The sequence below is a fragment of the Carcharodon carcharias genome, chromosome 33 (assembly GCF_017639515.1).
Source record: "Carcharodon carcharias isolate sCarCar2 chromosome 33, sCarCar2.pri, whole genome shotgun sequence".
In the NCBI taxonomy this organism is placed as follows: domain Eukaryota; kingdom Metazoa; phylum Chordata; class Chondrichthyes; order Lamniformes; family Lamnidae; genus Carcharodon; species Carcharodon carcharias.
This window is the reverse complement of record NC_054499.1, coordinates 15,040,769-15,053,176: the sequence shown is the minus strand read 5'-3', so window position 1 is coordinate 15,053,176 and position 12,408 is coordinate 15,040,769. Positions and strand designations below refer to the sequence as shown.

At 46.6% G+C, this 12,408-nt stretch overlaps 1 protein-coding gene across 1 annotated transcript in view; it reads right to left on the bottom strand.

The window, feature by feature from the left end:
- Positions 1-5,074: 5,074 nt before the first annotated feature.
- LOC121272256 (zinc finger CW-type PWWP domain protein 1-like) overlaps positions 5,075-12,408 on the bottom strand; it is a 50,843-nt gene continuing 43,509 nt past the window's right edge. The window contains exon 11 of the mRNA XM_041178785.1: positions 5,075-8,120. Within this exon, the coding sequence (XP_041034719.1) occupies positions 7,738-8,120 (383 nt within the window). The 3' untranslated portion in view covers positions 5,075-7,737. The remainder of the gene's footprint in view (positions 8,121-12,408) is intronic.

The window sequence follows — 12,408 nt, the reverse complement described above, 5'->3', positions numbered from 1 at the left end:
GGTCCCAGGCATCAAATTCCCATTCGCAATTGCCGGTCGGCAAGTAGATCTGGCCAGTTGATTGGTGGGTCTCCCTGAGCTAAGTTAGCGAAACCCCTGTCGTTAAGATCGGCAAGGCCTTCGTGCCCTTGGGCTCCTGGGGGTTGCCTACCACTCTGAGGCTCGCGCACACCCTTCCTGCCCCTCACCAGGAGGGATCGAGAAGTTCTGCACAAGCGTGCTTCAGCGGATTTTACAATGCATTGCGTTTCGAGGTGCATCACAAAGACGTGCATCGGTTAGGAGTCCAAGGGCGGGATTTTCCGCACCCACCCACCGGCGGAATCTTCCGGTGCTGCCGCAAGTCAATGGGCTTCTGGCTGGGGTGCCACCTCGCCCACAGTAGGTCCCACCCGCCTTGGGACCGGAAAAATCCAGGCCCCAAAACTCTTATCAATCTCAGTCTTGAATATGCTCAGCAACTGAGCATTCACAAGTGGGGAAGAGAATTCCAAATATTCATAACTTTTGGGTGAAAAGTATCCTCATCCGAGTCCTAAATAGCTGACCCCTCACCTTGTGATTATGAATCATAGTTCTAAACATTCTAGCCAGGGGGAAAACAATCTGTCAGCAACTATCCTGTCGAGCCACTGCAGAGTGTTATACATTTCAGTGAGTTCACCTCTCATTCTTCAAAACTCCAGTCAGTATAGGCCCTTTCTACTCAATCCTTCCTCGTAGGAGAACCCTATCTCATCACAGGAATTAATCTTAGTGAACTTAGATTCCAAAACCCAGTTTTCAACACCATTCCTTGAGTTTATATGTTCACCATTTATTCCTCCAGTGTAACACCTCTTCCATTTCCTCTCGTTTTTCTTGGCCCTCTTCGACGTAGTGTTTCTCCTCCATCAGACCTCACTATAACCCACAGCGTGGAGCATCCAGTAGTAATTTAGAATGACTCATCGGCCTCAGTTTTAACCCGTACTCCCCACAATGTCACCGCACCCCCCCAACACCCACCACCCGCCCCCCTGCCCCCCCTCGCCCCACCCCCCCCCTCACCAACCACATGCCGCAGAGAATCAGTGGGGCGGGGTTCAAATATTGGGACTGAGCAACCTCATCATCCATTCAAGTGTTTACAAACCCAAATCAGGACATCACTAATGCTCCCGCAAAAGGCAGGTGACAGGGGGTTGGTGGTTGGGTGGGTGGGGGCCTAACTCGCCTTCAAAACTCGTGCCCCGACAACATAATCAACGTCTCCACTTAAACTTTAGGTCAGGAGGAAGCCTCATCATCAGCTGCTCAATGGCAAATTCATCAATGGTCTATGGTAAATGCTGAGGACCAGCTCCATCTAGCACTTGTTGCAACCCTTCGCCCCACCGCTCCCAGCCCTATTGCCGTTTGCAGCCTTCCCCAACCCCCCAACCCCACCCCCCCCACCCCACCCTTACTGCCCGCCGGTGTCCGTCCCCATGGGTTTCCTTGGCTGTGGCCTCCGGCCGCTCCCGCCGGTGGCCCAGTGGCCAATCCAGTCGGGCAGCAGTACTCAAACAAGACCGGCAGGGCCTCCAAGTCCCCGGCCTTGACGGGGCATTTGTTCTCCACCTGGACTCCTTTAATATTCTTTCTGAATTCCCCCAACACCCTTCAATGCACCCCAGTAATCAGGCCAAGGTTTAGGATTCGCCACGCGGGGAACCCTGCTCAATCGCCCCATGGCACAGAATGTCAAAGGTTCACGAGAAGCAATCCGCTTAACCGCATCATTTCACACAATGAATCTCCAAGAATCAATTCACAACATATCCTAAACAAGAACAGAATCACCTGGAAAAACTCAGCAGGTCTGGCAGCATCGGCGGAGAAGAAAAGAGTTCACCTTTCGAGTCCTCATGACCCTTCGACAGAACTAGGTCTGGCAGCATCGGTGGAGAAGAAAAGAGTTGACGTTTCGAGTCCTCTTGACCCTTCGACAGAACTAGGTCTGGCAGCATCGGCGGAGAAGAAAAGAGTTGACGTTTCGAGTCCTCATGACCCTTCGACAGAACTAGTTCTGCCGAAGGGTCATGAGGACTCGAAACATCAACTCTTTTCTTCTCCGCCGATGCTGCCAGACCTGCTGAGTTTTTCCAGGTAATTCTGTTTTTGTTTTGGACTTCCAGCATCCGCAGTTTTTTTGTTTTTATCACAACATATCCTGTTCATATGCATTTTCAGTAACATCTTCCACAGGACTTTTTGTCCTACTTCACTGAATTATGCATTAATTGAGGTCTTACTGCTGGAGCACTATCTCAAGGGCAATTTGGGATGGGCATTAAACGCTGGCCTTGCCAGCAATACCCCCACCCCATGTACAAATGTAAAAACAAAGCAGTCTCAAGCACCTGGAATGTAAAACCACGAGGGGCACCACAAGTTCCATGCAAACTAAGGGTCCCTCCTGTTCTACCTCAACTGTGTAATCAGAGCAACTCAGAAGAACAGGTTCTGCAACAAGCAGTGCGAACGCCTCCATCTCCTACACCAGCCATCTTGTGACCTCTGTGAAGGGTGAGTGCCAATTTAAAGTTTTGGCCACAGACGAAAGAAACACAAGGACAACTTCCAATATTCTGACCACAAAAATCAATGGCCTTTTAATGTGAATCAATGTTTGAAATTCACTGTTAAGGGCAGTTCAAATACATTTTTTTCTCTCTCTGGCGATATATGAGAGAAATTATTCTTATGGTAACTTCATAAAGAGTTGTGGCCCTGATTTACAGGGAACATGACAAACGTGAATTTAGTCCATATAATCATCAAAAAGAAAAATAGCAACAATTGGCAAATCAAATGCTTTTTTTTCCATCTTAAAAACCAAACACACGCACTTCGATAATAAATTACAAGGACTGAAATGTTACGAACACTTTCGAAATTTCAAATGCTTTCACAATCGTGTGAAAAGAGAAGCCGTTAACATTAAACAGAAAGACTCCACATGGCACAATGGTGCAAGTGGTTCTGATGTTGTTGCAGCTCTCATTGTTAAAAACTACAAGCTGATCTCAAGCCAGAACTTAAAAAAGTTATAACTATCAGTGCATCTGTACATGAGGCCAGGTTCAAGCTAGGCTGGAAAGAAAAATGTTTGTTTCCATTCAACCTACTCCACACATTCCGATGGCTCTAACACAGGTATTTGCTGCTTCTATTCGATTTGTAGCACTGAACTATTTGGGCCTCCATTTTATAGAAAGGACATGGAGGCACAGGAGAAAATGAGAAAGGAAAAATTACCAGAATGATACCAGAACTGAGAAGTTATAACTATCAAAAAGACTGAACAGACTGGGGCACTTTTCTTTAGAAAAGAGAAGGCTGGGGGGGGGGCAGGGGGGGAATCTGCTAGAATTATGAAGGGTTTGACAGAGTAGACGTGGAGAAGATGCTTGCACTTGTGCAGCAAATCCAAAACTAAAGGTCATAAATTTAAGTTATTCACTAATAAATCTAATAGGGGAAATTCAGAGGAAACTTCTTTATCCAGAGAGTTGTGAGAATGTGGAACTTGTTATCAGAGGGAGTGGTTGAGGTGAATGGTATAGATAGATTTAAGGGAAAGCTGAATAAACATGAGGGATAAAGGAATAGGAGGATATGATGATAAGGGTGAGATGAAGAGGGTGGGAGAAGACTTGCGGAGAATAAATGAGGGCGCAAGTCTGTTTGGTCAAATAGCCTGTTTTGGTTCACATGAGTGACTGACAAAATGTGTGTGTGTGTGTGTGTGTGTATATATGTGTGTGTGTGTGCCTTTATCCTGGTGAAGTGGGCTTGACAGTAGATGGCTAAGAATTCTGTGCCCGTGAGTTGGTGGAAAACAGCAATGCATAAATAGGAAAAGTGGTGTATAAAATCTGTTCTTTGTGAGGATCAGGCATACACCTCCCCTGGGCTCAGAAACAGGCTCATATTTCCTAACACTTATTTCTAATACCTTCAATTCTGAGCCTCTCCTCCAACAATGAAAATCAGTATGAAATACTAGGACAGTAAAAAAGTACTGACACCGCCTCCATTATTGATTCCTGCATTTGCAGGGAACTCACCTTTGTTTCCTTTTCAGGCCAGGTGTAACTCCATTAATCATTTTTGTCAGAGGTGATGAAGCTGTGATCAGGAAGTACCATACCCTGACAATCTCTAAAATCAGTGTCTGGCTGAGCACTAAAGCAAAGCCCTCAAAAATAAAACAACATTAACTCTGGAATTATCCACTATTATAATAAATGCCGAACCATCTTGCAAACAAAAATAGTCGTTATCATCTCTATTACCAAATGCTACTGTGAAGGAAGAGCAGATGTTTGAGCCCCCAAGGCTGGTCTGAAGGTAATTATACTGAGAAACCTTCGCTGCAGGTGAAGGTGCGAGTGATTACTGAGAGGGATAAATTGTTTGGCGCTAGCTGTATGTGACATACAACAGCTTGCTGTACTTATACAGCAATGGATCAGCATCATACTGCAAAGCACTTATGCCACTTGCCTGTTTTTGAACCCAGTCGAAGTGTATTCCTGATACCCATACAGAGCAGGTTTTATACACTACCTTTCCTAGTTATACAATTCTGCTTTCCGACTAACAGGCACAGAGCTTCTAGCCATCTACTGTCAAGCCCATTTCACCAAGATAAAAGCGAGCGCACACACACACACACACAAATACATATGCCGGGACACACACACGCACATTCACACACACATAGGGACACACACACGCGCACATTTACACACACATAGGGAAACACACACACACATGCAGGGACACACACACATATGCAGGGACACACATACACACACACACATATTCACACACACACAAATTCACACACACACATATGCAGGGACACACATACACACACACAAATTCACACACACACATATGCAGGGACACACACACACACGCATATTCACACACACACACACACACAGGGACACACACACATGCAGGGACACACACACACACACACATGCAGGGACACACACACGCACATTCACACACACATAGGGACACACACACACACACATACACACACACATTCACACACACACAGGGACACACACACACACACACACACCTACATGCAGGTTCACACACACAAATTCACACACGCGCACACACACATACATATATTTTGTTAGTCAGTCAAGTAGCTTTTTAACCAAACACAAATCTACTGGGAATGTATTATTTTGTCAAACCTATCGTGTAGCCCTGAAGAATTTTAAGATGGAAAGGGAAGAGCAGTTAGTTAGTCGAGCCTGGAAGTCTGCCGAGTCTCATCGCAATGGCATACGGTTGCCATGGCAATGTTAAAATGTTACCGCAGTCTGGCAGCCCAACTGATAGACTTTCAAGTTAATCGGGTGAGTTCTTGGCAGTGAAGCTGTCTATCCCTGGTGGGAGAAGAGACTGTCAGGCACTCAACCCAGCAACAGTGGCAATGGGTGACCTGGAGAAACCCAGAGACCAGACCAGCTCACGAAGAAAACGGAGGGTTCGCCTTTTGAAATCAACTAGATGGTTTTCCCACTTTTCCTGATGATAAGCACGGGGCAAGAGCAACATACAACGGTACAGCACTGGCTGCTTCTCTAGCATTTCCTGCCCTGCACTTCAACTGAACATCCTCCACCCTTAAGTTGTAAACAGGTCATTAGTAACCGTCAAACCAAACTTGTGGTATCAAGAAGCATCTCAGTCCATTAACAGCTCCTGCTATTTAAGGTCAGACATTGGTAAGGAATTATTAAGCTGCTTTTGAAGGTGATGTCAGCCTGACAATTATTCTTGGTGGTTCCTTCCTCTGCTTCGCTCTAACGGAATTAATTAACAATGGCAAACTTTTTAAGAAAAAGTTTAATAGAACGAGCTTTTATAATGTTAAAATTCTGAACTGTTTTTCAATAAAGTAAGTGCCCCTTCTCACCCCATTCCCCCTGCCCTCTGGTAACTCATCCAAGGGGTTATACTTCGAGCAGGAGCCTCAGTAACCGTCCAAATCAATCCCCAGCTGACACTGAACACTCCCCAGCAGTGGTTACAATCATGAAGGGCTCAGATGGGGTCAAGAGAAGTTGTTTACAATGGCCTGAACGGCTGATAAGCAGAGGCTGCAGACTTAAAGCGGTTGGCAAAAGAATCAGAGACTGCATAACAAAAGCCTTCTTTGCAGTGAGTGGTTAGGATCTGCAATTCATTGCCCAATAGGGAGGAGGAAACACAGTTTTCAAAAAAGGAATTGGATAAATTCTCGAAGGAGAAAAGGATTGCAGGGACATGAGGAAACAGCAGGGGGAATGGGATTAACTGGGCTGCTCTCTGAAAGAGCCAGCTGCCACAGACCTGACAGACCAAAGGGCCTCCCTCTGTGTTTGACTGTTCTATAAGTGTCAGGGTCAGGGGCTGGTTTCCCCGCTTCCTAGGCCTGGGACGTTAAAGGGAACTGTAATACTCCAGTTGCTGGCCTTGGATGAGGGTGGATTGGACATGTGGCGAGAGGCTGACAGGCAGCAGACAGGAATTCAGAGCTGGTACTACAGCCCTCAGCATGGCTTGCACCAGACAACGCAGGCTGCTCACCCACTAAACCAGCAGGGGAAGTTGGGGGAAATACCCGCAGTCGAACGGATGAGCTGGATTCAGAATTTTAAACATTTCGACTCTAGATCTCAATAAAGCCGTTGAAATAATATAAAACACTTTAATCTAATCGGGGTTATTATTACAACTAGCTGCTGGCTACAACAATGGAATTGTTACAGAATTGTTACAGCACAGAAGGAGGCCATTTGGCCAGTTGTGTCAGTGCCAGCTCTCTGAATGAGAAATGTTGTGCCACTTCCCTGCCTTCTCCCCATAACCCTGCACATTTTTTCTTTTCAGTTAATAATCCAATTCCCTCTTGAAAGCCTTGATTGAACCTGCCTCCACTACACTGTCAAGCAGTATATTCCTGATCTTAACCATTAATTTGCTGGCAAGACAATCACAAGAAGCAGCCACATTAGCTATTTAGACGAAAGAATAAATTTACTTCAAAATGTAGAGAGCGGGTGACTAGGTCAAAGAGAAGGAACAAATGGAAACAAAAGGAGGAGACACAGAATTGCATCATTAGGAAACAGCATAGGTAAAATGAGCAATATTGCCTCAAGCACCCATTAAAAACCTATCCCGGTACCTAAATCAGGAGAGGTATTTAGCGGGTGGACACACCGATAACATGAATGTTACACTATCGTCTGAAGTCAGGAGAACCTCCACCGTGAGAATGAACCTCGATTCATATGATTACACGACCTGCACTTAAAGCCTTTGGACAAACTGCTGTAACCCTACATCCCACGCATGTACCCTATACCCCTGGATCACAGCCTGAATGTGTGGCAGCCCAATAATAAACCCTAGGATCACCATGCAAACGTGCAGTAGTCCTCCTGAATCACAGCTCGAACATCTGGTAGCCCCCCAATAAACCTCTGGAAACACAGCCCAAAAGGATGCCCTATAACAAACCCATAGTTCACAGAAAACTAATATGGTACTCTCATAACAAACCGTGGTACCGCTGACCACACATGCAATAAGATTTTCGGCATTAGATTATATTTTCTACAGTTGAGAATGAAATTAAGATTCTTGTGAAGTATGATAATAGGATGCAACATTCAACGACAGATACTTCAATTACTCCTCAAACATGAACTCAGCAAACTCTTCTTCCTCTTCTGATTTCTTCAACGTTAAAATTGCCATGTCATCATCTGAGAACGTATCAGCTTCCTGTTTATTTGACATGACTTCCTGAAGCAACTTGGTCACGTTTTCATTGTCTGGGCCATCTCTGCGGGGTGTGGTGGGATCTTTGCGGAGGACTTTCTGCTCCATCGGGGGTTCTCCTTCATTTGGATCAGATGAGATGGCCAACTCCATGTTGCAGAGGTCAGGATTTAGGCAAGAATTTCTCTTAACGTGACCATGCCTTGTGACTTTGTCCTCAGTCAACTTGGCTTTCAGGGGACCCATATCCAGCTCTTTAATCCCATTTGAGACTGCCGATTTCTCAGCAACTGTGAAAGACAGCAGTAACACATCAGTATTAACAGAGGCTAACAGCAGAAATGACAAGTACAAGGGTAAACTTAGTGCTTCCTGCAGGGAGGCATACTCGGAGAGATCGCTGGTTGGAGGATCAATGTTACAGTGTGATAGCTCCATCTCTAACCCATGCACCCTTCAATTGCAGCTACCTGCTGGGAGTGATTTTTTCACTATGGTCCACAAAGACAGCAGTTAACGGGTTATTCCTGTATTCATTGCACTCTGTGTTAGGCATAACTTCCTTTCAATTTTCCGTTTGTTTCTTTGCTTTGAGTACTGGGCCTCCACAGGGACTCACTTCCCCACCTGCCAAACATCATGGTCCGCTCCACATACAAGTGGTAATGCGTGTAGCTGCAGCTCTCGCTCTTGGGCTTATTCAAAACTCTGCTGCCCCGAAACCTAACTCACAGCAAGTCCCGTTCGCCCATCACAACCGCTCTCTGACCTACGTTGGCTTCTGGTCCAGCAGTGCCTCAATTTTAAAATTCTCATCCTTGGTTTTCAAACCCCCCTCAGCCCCCTCCCTCCTCCAACCCCTGCGAGGTCTCTGCTCTTCCAATTTTGGCCTCTTGCCCATCCCTAATTTCCTTCAACCCACCATTGACGGCCGCGCCTTCAGCTGCCTTGATCCTGAACTCTATAGAGTTTCCTCCCTAAACCTTTCCAATTTTCTACCTCCGTCTCCTCCTTTAAGGTGCTCCGTATAACCAAGCTTTTCTGCTCACCGGTCCTAATAGCTCCTAATGTGGCTTGGCATCAAAATTTTGTTTGATAATTGCTCCTGTGAAGTACCTTGGATGTTCTGCTATGTTATATAAATGCAAATTGTTATTGTTGAGGCATAGCAGAACCCCAGCACCTGTAAGGACTTTTGACCTGAACCCCTAATGGCCCGGTGGATGAAGGCTCAATCCAATGTACAACGTATAATGTCCCAAATTCAATCGACAGGACTCTATTTTCTGACCCAACAAAGACCCCTGCTCCAGACGTGTTAACCCGGAGCTGCCCTTGCAAACTGGGGCACATTAGAATATTTCTGATAGAGTTCCAACAGTATTTCAACTGTTGCTGGGTAGTCTGCCATGGATGGAAGGGCAGAAACGGCTGCAGTACCTCCAGCCATGTAGCACGGCCGATGCCTGGGTGCCTTTCCTCAAGAAAATTAACTGTCCTTTCATTCGGCAAAACAACCCTTCAATGACATTCCCTGCCGCCCTCCTCCCAACACTGGGAACATGAAAAATGTCAGCATTCCCGACACCCGGTGTTGCTAGTGCTTAATTATTAGGGAGTATGCTTTTTTTTATTGATTTACGGGGTGTGGGCATCACTGGCTGGGCCCAGCATTTATTGCCCATCCCTAGTAGCCCCTTGAGAAGGTGGTGGTGAGCTGCCTTCTTGAGCCGCTGCAGTCCCTGTGGTGTAGGTACACCCACCGTGCTGTTAGGGAGGGAGTTCCAGGATTTTGACCCAGCGACAGTGAAGGAACGGTCGATATATTCCCAACTCAGGATGGTGAGGGACTGGGAGGGGGGGAACTTCCAGGTGGTGGTGTCCCCATGTGTCTGGTGCCCTTGACCTTCTAGATGGTGGTGGTCGTGGGTCTGTGAGCTGCTGTCTAAAGAGGCTTGGTGAGTTGCTGCAGTGCATCTTGTAGATGGTACACACACTGCTGCTACTGAGTATCGGTGGTGGAGGGAGTGGATGTTTGTGGATGGGATGCCAATCAAGCGGGGCTGCTTTGTCCTGGATAGTGTCAAGCTTCGAGTGTTGTTGGAGCTGCACTCATCCAGGCAAGTGGAGAATATTCCATCACACTCCTGACTTGTGCCTTGTAGATAGTGGATAGACTGGGGAGTCAGGGAGCGAGTTACTCGCAGCAGGATTCCCAGCCTCTGACCTGCTCTTGTAGCCACAGTATTAATGTGGCTAATTCAGTTCAGTTTCTGGTCAATGGTAATCCCCAGGATAAAATATCCTTGCTATTAACGTATCATTTGATTACACATGTCAAAACATGGGCGGGTCTTTGCAATCTCTGGCACTTATAACAGAGCAGTAAGACTAAACCTGGAATGAGATGGTCTCAGTAATGGTGATCATGACGACTATAATCGATTAGCGTTAAAACCCACCTGGTTCACTAATGTCCTTTCAGGGAAGGAAATCTGCCATCCCTACCCGGTCTGACCTACATGTGACTCCAGATCCACGAAATGTGAATGACTCTTAACTGCCCTCTGAATAGACCGAGCCACTCAGTTCAAAATGCTGGCCTCGCCAGAGACACCCACATCCCATGAAAGAATAAAGAAAAAGATCAGAATGTGGCAAAGGACACTTGGCAGCAGTTTCATAAGATCTTAAGAAATAGGAGCGCTTAGCCATTGAGCCTTTTCTGCCATTCGATAAGATCACGGCTGATCTGATTGTGGCCTTAACTTCATTTTCCTGCCTGTCCCCCATAACCCTTGCTTCCTTTGTAGATTAAAAATTTGTCTAACACAGGGTTGAATTTATTCATTAACCCAGCCTCCACTGCTCTCTGGGGAAGAGAATTCCACAGACTAATGGCCCTCTGAAAGAAGAAATTCCTCCTCATCTCCATCTTAAATGGGAGAGGCCTTATTTTTAAAATGTACCACCTAGTTCTGCACCCCCCTCATGATCTACCCTGTCAAGCCCCCTCAGAATCTTATATGTTGCAATAAGATCACCTCACATTTCTCTAAACTCCAATAAGTATAAGCACAACCTGCTTACCCTTTCCTAAGACAACCCTTTCAACCCAGGGATCAGCCCAGTGAAACCTTCTCTGAACTGCCTTTGATGCAAGTAATGCAAATATATCCCCTCCTTAAGTATTGTGACCAAAATGCACACAGCACTCTAGGTGCAATCTCACCAATGTCCTGTATAGCTGTAGCAAGACTTCCCTGCTTCTATATTCCATCTGTTTTGCAACAAAGGCCAACATTCCATTTGCCTTCCTAATTACTTACTGCACCTGCGTGCTATATGATTCATGTGTAAGGATATCCAGATCCCTCTTTACTACCGCAATCTCCAGTCTCTTTCTGTTTGCTGCCCACTCACTTAACCTAGCTACATCCCCTTGCAGGCAACTTGGGTGGATGGAGGAATGAAAATGGTGGGTGGGGCCAGGTTCCAGAATTCCCATCCCCATCCCTGGCACCACCACTTCTCCCCCACCAATTTTTGCTGGGCGGAGAAAGGTACGGGTTTGGCATTCCCAACCTGGTCGGCTCCATTGTGGAGGGAAGGCATCTCCGAGCCGCGCCCCCACAATTTTTGTGCAGTCAGGCCAGATTTGCTACGTACCTCAAGAGTCATGAACCATAGTCTGGCTGTGGAAGTGCTTTGAAAGATAACTTCAAAAGACCTTACCTATGCCACCCCATGTCCCCATCCACCCCAATGGCCCATCATACCTCCATGCTAGCCATTGCCCTCCCTCCCACCACAATGGCCCCTCATATCCTTCATGCCCCCATCACTTCAATGGCTCCTCATACCCTAAATGCTAACCCATGGCCTCACCCACCCCAATAGCCCCTCATACCCTCCATGCCAGCCCATGCACACCACCCACCGAAATGGACCCCCATTCCCTTTATGTTAAACCATGCCCCACCCACCTCTAATAGCCCCTCATAGCCTCTGTGCCAACCCATGCCCTCCACCCACCCAAATGGCCACTCATACCCTCCATACTAACCCATCACTGCACCCACCACCAGTGGCTCCTCATACCCTCATTGCTAATCGATGACCCCCCCCCCACCCATCCCGAATGGCCCCTCTCACACTCTATGCCGACACATGCCCTCCCTACAAACTCCCCAATGGCCTCTCATACCCTCCATGCAAACCCACACCCCCCACCCACCCCCAATGGTTCCTCATTCCCTCCATGCTAACCCACGCCACTCTCCACCCCCTCAACCACCCCCAGAGGCTCCTCATACCTTCCATACTAACCCATGCCTCACCCCACCTACCCGCAATGGCTCCTCATACTATCAAAGCATGCATAATGAGGCTTGGCTGAGAGCCCAGACTTCAATAAAGGTTTTATTTGGTTGAAACAGGTGCAAAGAAGGGAAAATATTGCTTAATTGGTAGCTTTATAAACTTTCTTCTGTGATCTATTTTGTCACTGGCTCAATATTTATTTATACAAAATAAAGAGGTGTCAAGTCTTTATAGATTCTGTATGATAATTTAAAG